We start from the raw sequence: 15,906 nt of genomic DNA, 5'->3' as shown, positions 1-15,906 counted from the left end.
TCAGGCTTCTCTCTGAAAACTTTACATCTATTTAAAAGTTGCTGTGGTCCTCTATCCTAAGGGGAGACATTAAAATGCAGTTCAGATTAGGGCACAAGAAATTAAACATATGAGGTGTAAGCATATTTCTAGGCAAATATCTTTTTGCCTAATAATACAAAGACATGTTCCAGACAAAGACTGTTGGTCTGTCGCCGTACAAAAAGGATTTTAAATTGGTTAACAGCCAAGATGTTCAAGATCTGGGATTCACTCCACATGATCTTGTTCATTCAAATTCCTCCCCTTTTCTTACTCAAACAGAAGCATCTTAAAACATGTCCGACCTTCACCAGAATTCAAGTCTGGAAACATAAAAAAATACCTAAGATGATCAAAATCTACTGTTATCGTCATCGAGGCCCTATAGCTAAGAATTCTCACACACGAGAATGCCAGGGACGGTACAATCCTGTTTCAATCACTTGCAGGTTATTTAACTTCATCCTGCTGTAAATATTTATTTCATGAGCATGCTCTTTACTTTTCAGAGAGAATAACGTGCACCTGCCTATCTAAGTTATATTTGGTAACAGGGATTCGTGTTTTTGCAGGGTGACAGTTTCACAAGAAATCGCAACTCCCAGGAGGGGAAATAGTCTGAATTTGCCATCAGGTGATACACAGCTGCTGGAAAAAGAACCAAAAGGAATGTCTGACTCCCAGAGGACAGCTGTCACTTGGCAACTGTGTGTGATGTGGCTCAAGTCACCGGGGATGAGAAAGTACTCAAGGGACAGGCTTAATATGGCTCTAGGAAAATCCGGCTGCCTCTGTGTCCTTCAGACCCAAGTTGGAATTTAAGAGGTGGCAGGAATCAAAGGACTTTATTCCGGCTTCCTCCTTTGCATGTGTTGAAAAGTCAACCACCTGAACTTCTTAAACTGTTTCCTCTCTCTCAGGTCAGTGGTTACAGCCTCTGCGGCTTTGCATGAAGCCTTTGAGTCCAGATTTGGATACGTTTGGGTGACTTTGAACACATTACTTGGTTTCTTTGACTACTAAATGGGCTATGGACTGGGTAGCTGTTGGCCAGAGCTCTTCTACGATTAAAATTCAATGGTAACATATACACAATGATGGTGTGTTTTAAACACCGAAACCTTCGAGAACAGCCCTTGTTAGACTTCCCTATTTGAGACTATTTCAAAGTAATTTTTGTTATTGTTGTTCATTGTGCTTGTTTTTTATTTGGTTTTGTTTTTCAATAAACTAAGTATTCGGTTATTTTTAAGAGAAAGCAGGTCTATTGCCCCTCATTAGATCTCACATCTCCTCTGAGAGCCGTTATTCAGGGGTGAGCTCGCTTTAGAATGTTGATTAGCTGCTTTATAGTTTTGAAGAATTCTTTGCCTGAATAGTTTCTTTAATTGATGTCACTATCTCTAAAAGAGAGTTGGAGATGGAGTATGCTTCTCCACTTTCCTAATAAAGTCTAATTAAAGTCTAATAAGACAGTTTTACACACACACCAAGTTACAGTATTCCCTACTCCGAGAATATGGTACAGAAAGTCTAAAGTTACCATAGAAAAGATGAACGTCTTGATACTTAGCATCCACTAACTATAATCCACTACAGGGACTGGAGAGATGACTCAGTGGTTAAAAACTCATACTGCTTTTGCAGAGGACCTGAGCTCAATTCCCAGCACCCGCATCTGATAGTTCACAATGTCCTTGTTGGAGACCAGCCTGGTCTACATATTGGATTCCAGGCCAGCCAGGGATAGAAAGTGAGACCATGCCTCAAACAATAATGATAGAATAAGAAGAAGGAGGAGGAGGAGGAGAAGAAGCAGAAATCTTTTAGCTTTTTAAAGGTTTTGTGCTTTAGATCCATGTGTGTCATTCAGAATACCCACAGAGGTTAGGTAATATTAAGGGACCAGAGATAAGAGGGGTCTTCCATGGAAAGGAAAGTAGAATATAGTGTTATAAATGGGAATCCAGAACATCAGAATTAAAGGGGTGGGGTGGAAGGACAGGGTAGTAGAGGAAATATGTGGAGGGATAACTAATGCTAAAGACCTTTTTTAAAAGCCATATGGAAATATACTAATATTGAAACTTCCTAAAATGCATACATGTAATGGGGGGCGGGGCAGTGCCCCAATTAACATCATATGTTACCAAATAAAATCCCTAGGACCAGGAAGGGGGTATACCTTTTTTGCATCATTGGCCAAAGGGTTCCCTCCCATAGATTCCCCCAAACACGACAGACTATTGACAACGCTATTCCCAATGCTACAACTTCACAGTACGACCCTACTGATGAAGACACACATGCTCGTGCCACAGAACATGGAGAAAGCTGGTGCTCATCGGGAAGTTTCACTCCCGACAGGCTAGCATTCAAAATGCTGGAAGGTGTTAGAAACTCTCCCAGAAGAAAAAGTACCTAGCAAGCTATGGACGCCGCAGCTATAGCACTCTGTGCCTGCAAGATACGCCCACAGTACAATAATGGCACAATTCTGGAGGAGTAGCCAATGGCTTTCTTATTAGATCTGACGGACACTCCATGAGATGGAAGCCACACCTAGTGTTGTTAATGAAGCCAATAACCTAAGACTAGATAGTCCACGGATCCTAGGGATGAACCTAGTACTATTATTCTGCTAAATGAGCCTGGTAGTAAAAGGGCTTCTGATGACATGTTACTTACTATACCTGTAGAGCGCATCACTCAGTCCTTCGCAGAGATGCTTCTTGCTGTATACCGTAATTAACACAGCTGTATACCACAACTGAACAACATGCAGACAGTGAGAGACTTTGTAGTGTTCAGCCCTAAATGGGAAGTCTTTACCACACCCCTCCCAGCAGTGCGCAGGTTATAAGAGCCAGAAGTAGTGGACAGTCTTAATGAAACAGCATAACAGATGCTCACAGAGACTGTGACAGCATGCCCAAGATCGGCCCAATTGAGCCAGACAAAAGTCTCAGTATGGAGGAGGGAAAAAAAACCTATTCACAAATGCTGGAAGAGGAAAAATCAGGTTTTTTTTCGATTTAGTAACAGTATATATACTGTATTCTTGAGGAATAGTGGGCCAACCCAAAACAATCTCCATGGTTTTTAGTTGAGCTTTCCTTTTCCTTGTTTTGTTTTAATAAAAGAAAAAAAGAACATGAAGTTACATAGGGAGGGAAGAGAGCAAGATTGGAAGAAGCTAGAAATGGGAAGAATGTGATAAAGTATGTCATATGAAATTCTCAACGGATAAATAAAAGAATAATAAATAAATTCTTTAAGTCAGGCAGTCGTGGTACACACATATGTAATTCCAGCACTCAGGAGGCAGAGGCAGGTGGATCTCTGTGAGTTCAAGGCCCATCTGGTCTACAGAATGAATTCCAGGACAGCTAGGACTGGTACACAGAAAACCCTTTCTCAAAAAAAAAAATTAAAAAAAACAGATAGATAGATAGATAGATAGATAGATAGATAGATAGATAGATACATACATACATACATACATACATACATACAAACATACAAACATACATACATAGGCAGACAGACAGACAGACAGACAGACAAACAGATGATAGATCTTTAAAATACACCACTATTGCACACTGCCTCTTACTAGCACACTACAGAATAGAACCTACATGCAACAGTGAATAATGCAAATGATTTCTGCTTCCTCTCTCTCTTGCTGGAAGACCTTCCTGTTCACACGCTTTCTTTCTTGATGCTCTTCCACTCAACACGTTCGTCCTTTTCTGAGTCTATGACCTAGACATTTTTATGACTGTGACATAGAGTGTCTAGGAACTCAGGAAACCATAGGTAAACTGAAAGGTTAAAAATAAAACTGTGCTATTGACAATTCTGTTGGCTAACCCACTGAAGTGAATCCCTTCTGGGCATTGCAGGACATTCGGCAGCATCCATGGCCTAAACACTAAATGCCAGTGGTCCTCTTCCATGCTGTGACCATCGAAAGTGACTTCCAACATTTCCACGTGCTGGGGAATATTATTGTAACTGGGCAATGATGTGTTACATTTGTTTATGCTCAAAAATATTTCTTTAAGCCAGGCGATGGTGGCACACGCCTTTAATCCCAGCACTCGGGAGGCAGAGGCAGGCGGATCTCTGTGAGTTCGAGACCAGCCTCGTCTACAGAGCTAGTTCCAGGACAGGCTCCAAAGCCACAGAGAAACCCTGTCTCGAAAAACAAAAAACAAAAAACAAAAAAAAAGAATATTTCTTTAACTGTGTAAAGGGGTGTCATTTTTGTTTATGCTGCATTTGTTTAACAATATGAAGGATTCATATTGTTATGAATCATTCATTATGTAAGGATGAGTTGCCTTTGTTTCACCTTGCCTGCCTGAGCCACCTGATTGGTCTAATAAAGATCTGAACAGCAGTAGCTAGGCAAGAGAGAGGATAGGTGGACTGCCAGGAAAAGAGAACAAAAAGGAGGAGAAATCTGGGTTCAAAAAGGAGGGGAGAGGAGAAAGAAACAGGGAAGCTAGGGGCCAGCCACAGAGTCACTCAGCCACCCAGCCACCCAGTCAGCTAGCCAGCCACAGAGGAAACAGGAAAGTAAGATATATAGGAAGAAGGAAAGAAAGGTAAAACTCACCAGGGCAAAACACAGGGAGGGAGAAAAAATTTAAAAAAAAAAAAAACAGTATAATTTAAGTTAGAAAAGCTGACTAGAAACAGGCCTAAGCTGAGACTGAACATTTGTAACAAAGATTAAGAAGTCTCTGTGTCTTTACTTTGGAGCTTGGTAGTGGCCCTCCAAAATAGAAAAAACAGCTACCCATATGTCCCCAGGAGGCAGGCGAAGTCACACCCTGATTGAGAATGAGCTAAAACCTCTGTAGTTTCCTGTGGGAACAGGGTTTCAGAACCAGCAATGTCTGGCTGTCACAAAATTGCCCATGGCTTCCCAGAAGGACCAGGCAGCAGTGGAATCCCCTCCCTGTGTTTTCTGGCGAGGGGAAACTGAAAACACAGGATCCCAGCACAAACTCCTGCAGGAGCAAGAGACACCACAGCACCTACTGACAACAGCTGCTACCGTCTCCGAAAGGCCCACTGGAGCAACCCTAGGCCCCTCATGGTGCCTCACGCTTTCTCCCTGAATGCTTCCCCTATAATACCTAAAGTCCACTTTTCCTCCTCTTTACAAACCCTGTTCCTTCTTCTTAAAATTATGCAATACAAAGTTTCCACACACTTGGAAAAAGAGCCCTCAGAGCTGAACTAGAGACATGTACTGACCAATATGTACTCAGAGGTTGTGTGGGCTCAGAGGTGAGTCTACCATCTGTGAGAGTGGCCTTCTCAGAATTTCCACGTAAGCAGTACTAATGACTCTGGGAAAGACATGTGGGTTTATAATCCACACGTCAGTTCAGATGCAAAGCCATTCTGATATAATACCTACATGAATCCTTTACATGGTTTGTCATCTTAACCGTTTTTTAAGCATACAATCAATAGTAACAAATATATTCGACATCATTGCGCAATCAATCTCCAGGACAGTTTCTACTTGTAAAACTGAAATTCTCTGGCCATTAAACAACTAACTCCCCAGTTACCTCTCTTTTTAGCCCCTGGCAAAAACCGATTCTTCTATCTAGGAAGTAACCACTTTACAAGTTGTATAAATGGCATCACAAATGGGCTTTGTGTGACTGGCTTATTTCACTCATCGTAAAACCTTAGAAGCTGTCTCTGTGTGCTAGGTGCCTGGGTTCCCTTCCTTTTGATGGTTGAATGGCGTCCCATTGTCCCTATGCACCACATTCTGATTAGCGTCCCCTTGCTGATAGGCATTGACTTCCAACTCTAGGAAGTGACTACTGCTGCATGAACATGACATTGCTTTCAATTTGTTTCTGCTTGTTTTAAATATAAACCAGGAGTGGGGTCGTTGGATGATGTTGAGGAAATGCCACACTGTTCATAACACTAATGTTTAAATCTTTTGGAAGCTTGGTTTCTTTGACCATCGAATAAAATTTTGTTTGTTTGTTTACAAATGGGACTGAGCGGGATGAAGTCTAAGTCACACCATGGCTTGAATCCTATTGTGCTGACAAGAATCTGTGCTTGAGGACAACACATTCCCTTTCCTGTCTGAGTGTTCTATACTGTCTGTCCCTCATTGTTCAAAACCCTGTGCAATACAGGCCTCACACGTGTCCGCTCCCCACCTCAGTGAACTGTTATTGTTTCTAGATCATCAAGAAAGAAAGAAGCAACCCAGCCAGGCAGATCATATCTATAACCCAGCACTTGTGAGGTGCAGCTAAGGGTCAGGAGTTCAAGGCCAGTCTTAGACAAGTCTCTTGGTCTCCAAAAACTGAAAGCAAATGAAAGACAGGAAAGAGGCAGAATGAGTTGTGGGCGTGTTGGTATTCCCCACCTGCAGCTGCACAGCCTGACGGGTTTCTCAAACCGGGAGTGCCACCCACAGAGGGAAATGCAACCGCGCATGCACACAAGGCCTCTGGTGAGGAGAGAGGAAGTGCTGCTTGCCTCGCTTCTGACAGACAAGTAACGTGATAGGAGCTGAGCAGCCTGTATTTATCTATTTAGGGGCACGCACGTATGCTACAACAATTTAAAAATTCCACGAATTTGAAAGAGCAAGGGGGTAGCACATGGGAGAGCTTAGAGGGAGGAAAGCGGAGGGAGAAGGATGTAATTACATTATAATCTCAAAAATTAACCAATCTAAAGAAGGACACCACTTGTTCAGGTTGATTCTCTCACTGAACCCTTCTGGCATCATGCCATCCGTCATACAACTGTGTCATTCTGAGAAGTCTCCAAAACACAGGAAGTACATCAAACGGACATCCTGCTCCTGGAAACACGGGAAGAAACTGCTGTTCTTCTTGAGATGGAGGAACTACAAGCCATGGCGGCTCCAAACCCAAGTTCTAAAGGAAACTTCCCAGCTGAGTTGTGGGTCTCTGGGCTGTTGTCCTACATGCTCGAACAGACCAGCTTCAATAGCATCGCCCAAGTGCCTAGTGGAGATACCGACGCTAAAAAGATGGCTCTCTTTACCAGCAGGTGGGCTGAAAAACTCAGCACGCACAACCCACTGACTTCTCCACTAAGATCAGAAACACGTGCTGTCTGTCCAATTGGGCCCTGTGGTCATTTGCTTCTCCGTTTCGCAGACTGATAACTTGCCTTAGAGGCTCCAACCAACAGACAAACCGGCAGCAGACAGGAAGTCCAGTCTCTGCTAGACACACAGAAGAGATACATGATTTAACAGATTAGCTGTCCCAAGGATGTGGGGAGCTCTTGCTGAACCTCCGAAGGGGCTCCCGCCTGCCACCTATCCCTGGCTGCCCTACAGTGCTCTGGAGGAGTTTTCTCCATCAGCCTGGATTTGTTTCCTGAAATTCCCTGATATTCTTTCTCCCACACATTCATTTTCAGTGGAGATTATCTTTTTCATTCACTCAAGATTTACCCAGAGCCTACTTCCAAGAGGATCTCAGACAGCTTAAAAAGATAAAGGCATTCATTGTAAGGCGGGCACACAAATTTAAAGCAGGATTTTAAAACTACTCAAAAGTCTTCAGGCAAAATAGATTCCTAGTCTGATGCCTCCCTTCCCCCAGCCCCCAGCCCCGCCACCTGCTGCTTCCCCTGGCCCTCTTCAAGACAGACAGGGGCATCAACGTGCCTCCTCTTACTTCTTGAGAATGAGGTTAAACCCAGGAAGTAAATTCTCAGTCTGGCTTCTTCCTGGCTTCCAGGCTGCTGCAAGCTGCCTGGGGTTAGAGGGGACATCTGGTGAATTCTGTCACTCTTAGAATGTCCATTTGTTCCCAGTCCGTGTGAGGAAAAGAGGCATAATGGTGAAACTGGGTCACCACACACCGCTCACACTTAAAAGGCGCTTTTGGTGTGTTGCACAAGCTATAAACGCACTTAGTGGCCTCCATTAAAGAAAGGTAGTCATTGAAGGTTGACACGCAGACTCTGATGGCAGGACCTTGAGTCCCCATAAAATGTAATTAGGAAATAGCATCACTGAAATGCTGACCAAGACTTTCCTGGGCCCTGTTTTGAGGGAGTGATTTCCTACACAATCCTTTGACTTCTTTTTCTGATTATGAAAGAAGAAAACACACACCGTAGTAAACCACCATTAACTCCCCTCCTGCCCAGGCCTAGGATGGGCTTGAATTCTGGTATAACAATAAAGTGCCACCCATACTATCTACAGAGCACTCACACACACGAAATCCCACTAAGTCTACAAACTATTAAGAAGGGAAGCTGTCATAATCCCCATTGGAAAGAGAAGCTGGGCGATGTGAAAAGGTTTGTGAAAATGCCCCAGAGCATCACCAGGGGAGAACACCGGCCCTTGCCTCCTACACCGTGGATAGTTCGGACCAACTGTGTTCCGTCCTGAGGTGTGAGTCGGGGCTGATGGTTAAATGGTAGCACAGGGGGGCAGTAAAGCCAGTGTCTGTACTGCTTGGCAGCCGGCCAGACCATCCCAACCTCCATTTATGACAAATACCACCCAAGCGGGCCAATCGCTTCTCAAAGGGTTCCATTGCACTTTGTTTATCCTGTCTGGGGAGGAAGCGTGTGACACAACATGTGTGTGGAAGTCGGATGAGAATTTTCAGTAGTGATTTTTTTTCCAGGTCATCTGACTTAGCAACAAGTGCCTTTAACCCCTGAGCCATCTTGCCAGTCCCCCAGTGACTCTTTGTTCTAGAAATGCATCCTTCCTTTCTTACACCCATTGGTTGTCCACTTTTTCTCCCTTCCACGCGGTTCACAATTCTTTTTTTTTTTTAACCACCAAAGGATCACACACCTATACACCCATCTCTGAGATATACTTACAAATCATGGTCTGGTTGCCCACTGAACGTATTACTAATACTGACAAAGCTTTCTCTATACCTAAAGCCAACACTAAGGTTCTCTCGATCCTTGCAGCAGAATTAGAGAGGTTAACAGGTAGAAGCCCTTTCATCAAAGCTACGTCCTCATTCTTCTCTTGCACTTCAAACTACCAGAATGCTAACATAGAGCCTTGCCAGGATGAAGATACGCAATTGTACCACCCTTTGATGGTCTCAATGTTACTTCAGATACTTGCTCCTGCCTGCAACCTGGCATTAGGTTTGTCGCTGCTGTTTGGTGCAAAGTCTGGCTATGGAGGTTAGAAAGGAAGAGAGGGAGATTTGTGAAGAATTATGTGAGGTGTTTTACCATTGTTAGTCTCTAGAAAAGAAATCCCACAATCTGACTGGTTACTTTTGCTGTGTCCTGGCAAAACAGAAGTCTTCTGATCTTAATTTTTACAGAAGGAGCCTAGAAAGTCCATTCCTAAAGGGTTTGGGCCAGGTGTATTGGTATGTACCTGTAATCCTAGCATCCAAGGGACCAAGGCAGAAGGATCGCAAGTTTAAAGCCAGCCGTTATATATAGGCTATTACATATACTACTATTATAGATATAATAAATTCTGGCCAGCCTGGACTACACTATGAGCCTTTGCCTCCTCACCCCTACCACACACAAACCATCCCTCCCCCAAAAAATCTTGTTTTGATTACTAAAATTCATTTCATGTAAAGCAGAATTATCATGGGTTTCCTTAAGATTGCACCCTAAGGCACTCACCAATTTACAATTCCTTCAAAAAAAATAAAAATAAAAATAAAACCAATCCTGTCAGCACCTTTTTGGAAAAGGAAGAAGAAAGCTACGTGTCGCTTCACACCTGTCCTGAAGACTCCTCAAATGTTATGATTCACAACATTTTTATTTCCCCAAAGGAGCCTAGAGCTGGGGATGAAGCTGAGCGGTGAAGCCCTTGTGTGCCTGCACAAAGCCTGGGCCCAATCCTGGGACAGCTCCTAGCCCAGGCTAGGTATACTATGAATATGTATGTAATGTGCAATTGCTATGTTCTTCAGAAAAATCTGCTCTCAACGTTCTGATCCTAGGCATGAGGTCTGTGATTCTGATGGAGAAAGTCTGTGTCCAGTGCAGCTGTGTGCCTATAGCAGGGTAGAAGGGATACGAACTTCCGGTATAAACGGAAGTAAAGGCCAACAGAAACAGGGAAGCACACCGGGATAATCATATGGATGCAAGACATCGTTCTGGAAATTCCACGTGGTTTTCAAAAGGAAGAGACAATCTCTCCAGCAAAACATTTTATAGTCACCCATTGATTTACACGGTTAAACCTAGCATCACCAGAAAATGTCCAGATGTGTGTAATATAGAGCACACAGCATCACCTAGGAAGTGCACTAACACAAGCGATCTGTCTCAGTTTACGGTCACCAGAGAGAAATGATCAGTCGAGAATGTGAAAACTCTACGTCCCATAGCCTTGTCCCCCAAGAAGTCTGTGTCACACACACACACACACACACACACACACACACACAGGTTAAGATGCTGTTCTGCAATATGAAAGCTACAATGGCAAATTGCCGAGTGTAATTATATTAATAAGTGGGCTTTGGGGAAATCCTAGTTTTAACATTAGTGAACATAAAGGAATTTAGGTGGCAATTGATACTGAATTTGGGAAGGTGTTTGATGGCAATAGGTAACAGTTTGTAACTTTCTTAGCGTGTTCATGCATCTGCCAGTATGGAAAAAGTGCATTTATTTGTTTCTCTATTTATTGCTAGTGCTGAAGAGACATCTTCCGTGAGAGTTCTCTACAGCTGGGCTACACCCCAATCCCAGAAAACCCTTTTTTCTAGAAAAGGCTTGCTGAGGCTCAGTGGTGCCACGGGCCTACAGTGACTTCCAGAGAGCTTAGCTCCCCACATCAAAATATACACAAATACAGGGGAGGGGGTGCCAATAAACATGACAAAGGGGACCTTTTGTTGTTGCCTGAGATTGTGTAGCCCTGGTTAGCCCAGTCTGCACCATGTAGCCCAGGGTGACCTTAACTCTTAGCTTCTATCACTTCAGCCCCCAAATGCTGGAATTACAGGTTTGGGCCACCATACACAGCTGATAAAATAAGCAATTATTAAGTCCGATGAATGGATATATTGGCATTTGTTATACTGTTCTTTACACTTTCCACGTCAAGTGTTGGAAGACATAGTGGCACGGTAACTAGTCTCCTCTGTCCACAAGAAGAGCTTACGTTTAATAACAAAATCAAGTTATAAATGCTGCATTGGGCCAGTTCCTGCAGACAACTCCGACACCCTCCAAGGACAGTGAGTAGACTGAGGACAAAGTAGAGCTCTCCTACATTGGCTGTGTTTCCCACTCTCTTTGAAATCCTTATTCACACATCAAAGATCCTTTCAACACATGGCTAAGAAGTTACTAAATATGTCTAGAGTTTGACGATCTCTAGTTAATATTTTTATAAAATCAGAACTTTTATGCTGGCCAGCTAGCCGAGCCACTTGGGGAATTCTAGGCCAGGGAGTCTGATCTCAGGAGAACGGGAAAAAAAAGACGCAAGAACCAACACTCAGGTTGTCCTGTGGCCTATGCACAGGTATATACACACACACACACACACAGGCGTTAGGTGTTTTAGGTGACTCCAGCAGAGAAACGGGAACACAGATCCCTCAGCTGGAGTGACACTCGCCCTTTCCAAGATTCAAGTCCGTCCTTTAGTGCACTTTAAAGGAGCAGTTACTGCAGCGAGCTGCTGACAACCATCAAACATGCTTCGAGGAAGTCAGTTAGCCATGGCCCTACCTGCCTGGCCTCCCATGGGCTCTCTGAACTTAGCCCAAACACCTCTGCCCACTGACGCTCTTAAATGCAAGTCAAGGAACCACAGAGCCTATGTTCTTCTGAAGACAGTAAGGAACTCCCACAGACTCCAGTCACCGAGGTCCTTAAAGCACAAAGGGATAAACCTGCTAGCCTGGGGTGCTGACTCTTCACGGACAGACATAACTTACTCATCCCTTGTCTTTCAGGCTTCACTGATGTTTGGGTGACCGGAGTACAGGGGCGGGAGCGGCACAGGGTATGTGGTCTGGCTACCCCATTAGCTGCTGTGAGGATGAAGAGGTTGCAAGGAAAAGAAAGCGGTAGCTCACAGCTGGTGTTGAGTTAGTTCTCTTCCTTTCTCGTCTCTTCTAGGAAGGACAGCTTTTAGACGATAAACTTGAAGGATTAGAGATTTCCCAAAGGTAGACAGCAAGAGAAAATGGCCCTATCCTATCCTATTTTTGAGTGTTTGTGCTGGGTGGAGAAAGACAGATATGAGACGCATCTGAAAACTCGTTCAAACAACGCTTTACCCCAAACTGAAAACATAGCACACCAAAAATGGAACTTAGAAGGAGTGAGCCACAACACTTAATATATTGAAAATACAAAAGATCATGTTCCTTTAGACCTGGGGAAGAAAAGGAACATCTCTGTGGGTCAACTACAACCCCCAGAGAACAGCAAGTCTTACCTAGGTACAAGGATGCGTTGTCTTTCTTGACGTTGTCATCTAAATAGGTTGGTCCCAGGGTGTAAATCGGTGTGGAGCCCATTCCAATGAGAACCTGCGCACAAACGAATAAAGCCACATAGACCCAGTGATTATTTCCTCCCGACTCCTTGGGACAGGGAGGAGGCTCCAAGGTGGCTGTGGAGTTGCCATTCTGACAAAGGCCATCGTTGGAGGCCGAAGCGTTCAGCTCTTGGATTTGGTAGGGAGGCGAGATGAAGTGAGGTAGGGCGAAGAGCGCAGCCCCGACAGCGATAAGAAGTCCACCCACCGCCAGCCATAGAGGCCTTCTCCCACGGCCACCAAAGTAGCTGACGAATACCACCACGACCAAGTTTCCTATGTCAAAGCAGCTGACCAACAGCCCGGACTCGGAACTCTTCAGGCTGTAGCGCCTTTCGATGGTAGTGATGACGCTGCTTAGGTACCCAGAGACCATCAAGGCCTGGATGAAGGTCAGGAAACACATGCACACTAGGAAACAGCGAGAATCCGTGAGGACCACATAGAGACACCTTCTCTCCTGGAGTGTAGCCAGAGTAGAAGACACCGACAGAGTTTTGCTGGGGTCCATCCTGTGGTTGCAGTCGATGACTTCGGCTGCAGTCCCTGCCGAAGTGGATGGGGCAGAAGGGCTAGGGACTATCAGGTTCGGTCCTCGATGCCTCTCCTGGTGACCCAAAGCTTTCGTGCAGCCCAAGGCCAGCTCGCCATCTGCGTACCCAGCACTGAGATTCGGCCGGCAGGAGGCGCTGTGCAGGACTGGTAAACTCTTCGACCTGAAGGTCTCTGACTCGCACTTCTCTTGGACAGCCGCAGGTGCCTCCAGCTGCTCTTGGGCCCGGGACTGCACAGTCCCTTCGTCCATGATTCTTAAAATTTGAACGCTTATCCCATGCAAGGCCTCCGGCACTTTTCATCCACCTGCACGAGGGGCCGAAGCCAAGCCCACTCAGTATTGCCCACCTGAGACCCGGGCTGCGTGTGGCTGAGCCGCTTAACGGAACATCTCAACAGCAGGCAGGTGCCCAGAGCATCCTGACCGGAGGCGCAGCGGGAAGGTTTCGCCACCTCGTGCTGGGGGAGGTAATGATCCCCACGGTCCTGCGAGGAGCCTTGCTCGGCGTCCACCTCCCAGGGATAGCTCGCGGCAGTCGCTTTGCGCGTCCGGTGCTCATCCCCTCCGCCACCGCCTCTCAGAAGGTGGCCAGGAGCAAGAGCGCTCTGTGCCCAGTGAGGTGTCACTTAGCGCGACTGTCCGAACCGCATCCCACTTAGTGCTCCCAGGGGTTTTCGGTGCCCACCGCGGGGATTGTGATACATTCGGGGGTGAAACTGCCAACCTGCAAAGCACAGAACGGATAGTCAGGGAAGGATGGCTGAAGTTGGGGCTGGCGTCCCAGAGCCCGGGCTGGGGGAAGCGGGAAGGGGGGAGGGGGCGGGTAGCGCTAGGTAACCCCGTGGTCTCCAGAGGGACCGAAGTGCGAGCCACTAGATGAACCCGGCAGAAAGAGCCTGCAGTCCCGGAACAATGAGCAGCAGGCGGTCCAGGGAGACTCTCCCTCATCGTCTGCGGCGAGCCAGCCCCCGCCCCGCCCCTTTTGCCTTAAACAGTGCGTTTGCTTTTATATGTTAATAATTATCAACCGGGCAACTCTGACTCAGAGGCAGTGTCTTTAAATTCGAGTGAACTAATTGCAACCTTTTGGTACTCCCACTCCGTGACTCAAAATAGAAGATTCCCAAAAGAACAAAGGAAAGTTTTTTTTTCTTTTACAAACACACAATGCCTTCCCGATCTCAATTTTCAAACTGCATTTTTTAAGCGATAGAAAGAAAACTACGTGTAGAAATGTGTTTGCACACTTGTACTCTGGCACGTGTGCGCGACGAGATGTGAATTCGTCTACTCCATCAGACACCTACTTATTCAAAGCTAAAGGCAGCCGGAGGAAAGAAAAAAGGTCAACATGCTTGCCTGGTTATTCTTTACGCTAAAAATAGCCCCTTGCCGGAAAGAACTATTCAATTACAAGTAACGAGGGCATTCAAGGCTGTGGCCCACGTTAAGTCCCAGAGCGCAATGTTGAGCGAAACCGAAAATCAATTTGCTTTGCAGATGGCTGGATGAAGACACAACCAAACAAAGAGACGCTGGCATAGCGTGCGCGAGGAACCCACCGAAGCGGCTCAGCACTGGCGGGCCGGCGGGGAGGTGTACAATTTGCCTAAAGCACCCCAAGGAACATGGGCCCTGGGGTGTGTGCGCGCCTGCGCAAATACACACACACACACACACACACACACACACACACACACACAGAGAGAGTACATGTTAAAACTGCTTGTGCAATCCAGCACTCAACTTGAATTCAGCGAGCTCCAGCATCGGTGTACCCTGGTGTAAACCTAATACCTAATCTTGGAGAATCCGACACCCCTCCCATCCCGCCGCGATGTGCACCTGGTGGGAGGGATTGGGGCTCCACTGCGTGGATTTCCTTCTGAGCTTTTGTAGTGTTGCTGCGAAAAGAAAAAGAAAGGGTAGAAGAAAGAGAAAGGCGGAGAAACGGCCGTGAGTGGCAGTCACGGCATCTCCCTGGACTGCTCCGGACCGGACTCGCTTGCAGATTCCCGGCCTTCCAGTGGCTCGCCGACCTGGTCTTGGGCTCCGCCCGCTTACCCCTGCGCCTTCCCGGGAAACTCCACCCGTGGCTGCGCGCCGAGCTGGGGAATCCCGTCGTCGGAGCCCCTGCCTGGGGGAGCAGCCGCATCGCGGCGCAGACTCGGATAGGATGGACAACGCGGATCCCCGACCAGAGCTCTCGGAACAGATGCGGAATCCCAGGGATGCCCCATGCGTGCGCGCGCGCGAACACACACACACACACACACACACACACACACACACACACACTGTGGGAGGACAGAACTGCCAGGGAGAGCTCGCCGCTCTGCCGGGCTCACAAGCCTCCACAACTCACTAGCAAGGGTGATGAGCAGTCTGCTGGGCTGTAGTAGAACGGCGGTGATGCGGGCAGATGAGCCAGCCTCCTGCCGAGGCGGTCTCGGTCCCGCCGCAGAGAAATCGGGGAGTGAAACTGCGACTCGGGCTGGCTAACTCTTCCCCCAACCCCTGGCCTGTCACCCAAGCCTCTTCTCTCCAGACACACCGCACAGAGACGCGCCAGGGCTGGAGCCGCAGAGGGCGCAGGCGCGCGGGCAGTCACCCAACTCAGCCCGCAGGCAACCGGCCACCCCTCTCTGCCCTTTACCTGGAAAACGACCTGTAACAATGCCCCAAGGAAGCCGTGCATCTTAAAAGTCACCGACTGGTACAGCGAGCCATCTTATGTAAAGTATTTCAGTTTCTA

The 15,906-nt window shown here is 46.5% G+C and overlaps 1 protein-coding gene across 2 annotated transcripts in view; it reads right to left on the bottom strand.

Moving 5' to 3' along the window:
* Positions 1-15,668, bottom strand: part of Slco5a1 (solute carrier organic anion transporter family member 5A1) — a 131,364-nt gene extending 115,696 nt beyond the window's left edge. The window contains exons 1-2 of one of the 2 annotated variants that reach the window (XM_050142150.1): positions 15,517-15,668; positions 12,494-13,875 (exon numbers count right to left, since the gene is read on the bottom strand). In XM_050142150.1, coding sequence (XP_049998107.1) covers positions 12,494-13,400 — 907 coding nt within the window. In that variant the 5' untranslated portion in view covers positions 13,401-13,875; positions 15,517-15,668. Of the gene's footprint in view, positions 1-12,493; positions 13,876-15,215; positions 15,367-15,516 lie in introns of those variants that run through there. The other variant, XM_050142152.1, reaches the window with a different exon arrangement.
* Positions 15,669-15,906: the final 238 nt, after the last annotated feature.

This window comes from Alexandromys fortis, unplaced genomic scaffold (genome assembly GCF_014885135.2).
Source record: "Alexandromys fortis isolate MF-2015 unplaced genomic scaffold, M_Fortis_MF-2015_v1.1 scaffold_41, whole genome shotgun sequence".
Taxonomy (NCBI): Eukaryota; Metazoa; Chordata; class Mammalia; order Rodentia; family Cricetidae; genus Alexandromys; species Alexandromys fortis.
The sequence above is the reverse complement of the archived record's forward strand: the minus strand, read 5'-3'. Positions and strand labels throughout refer to the sequence as shown.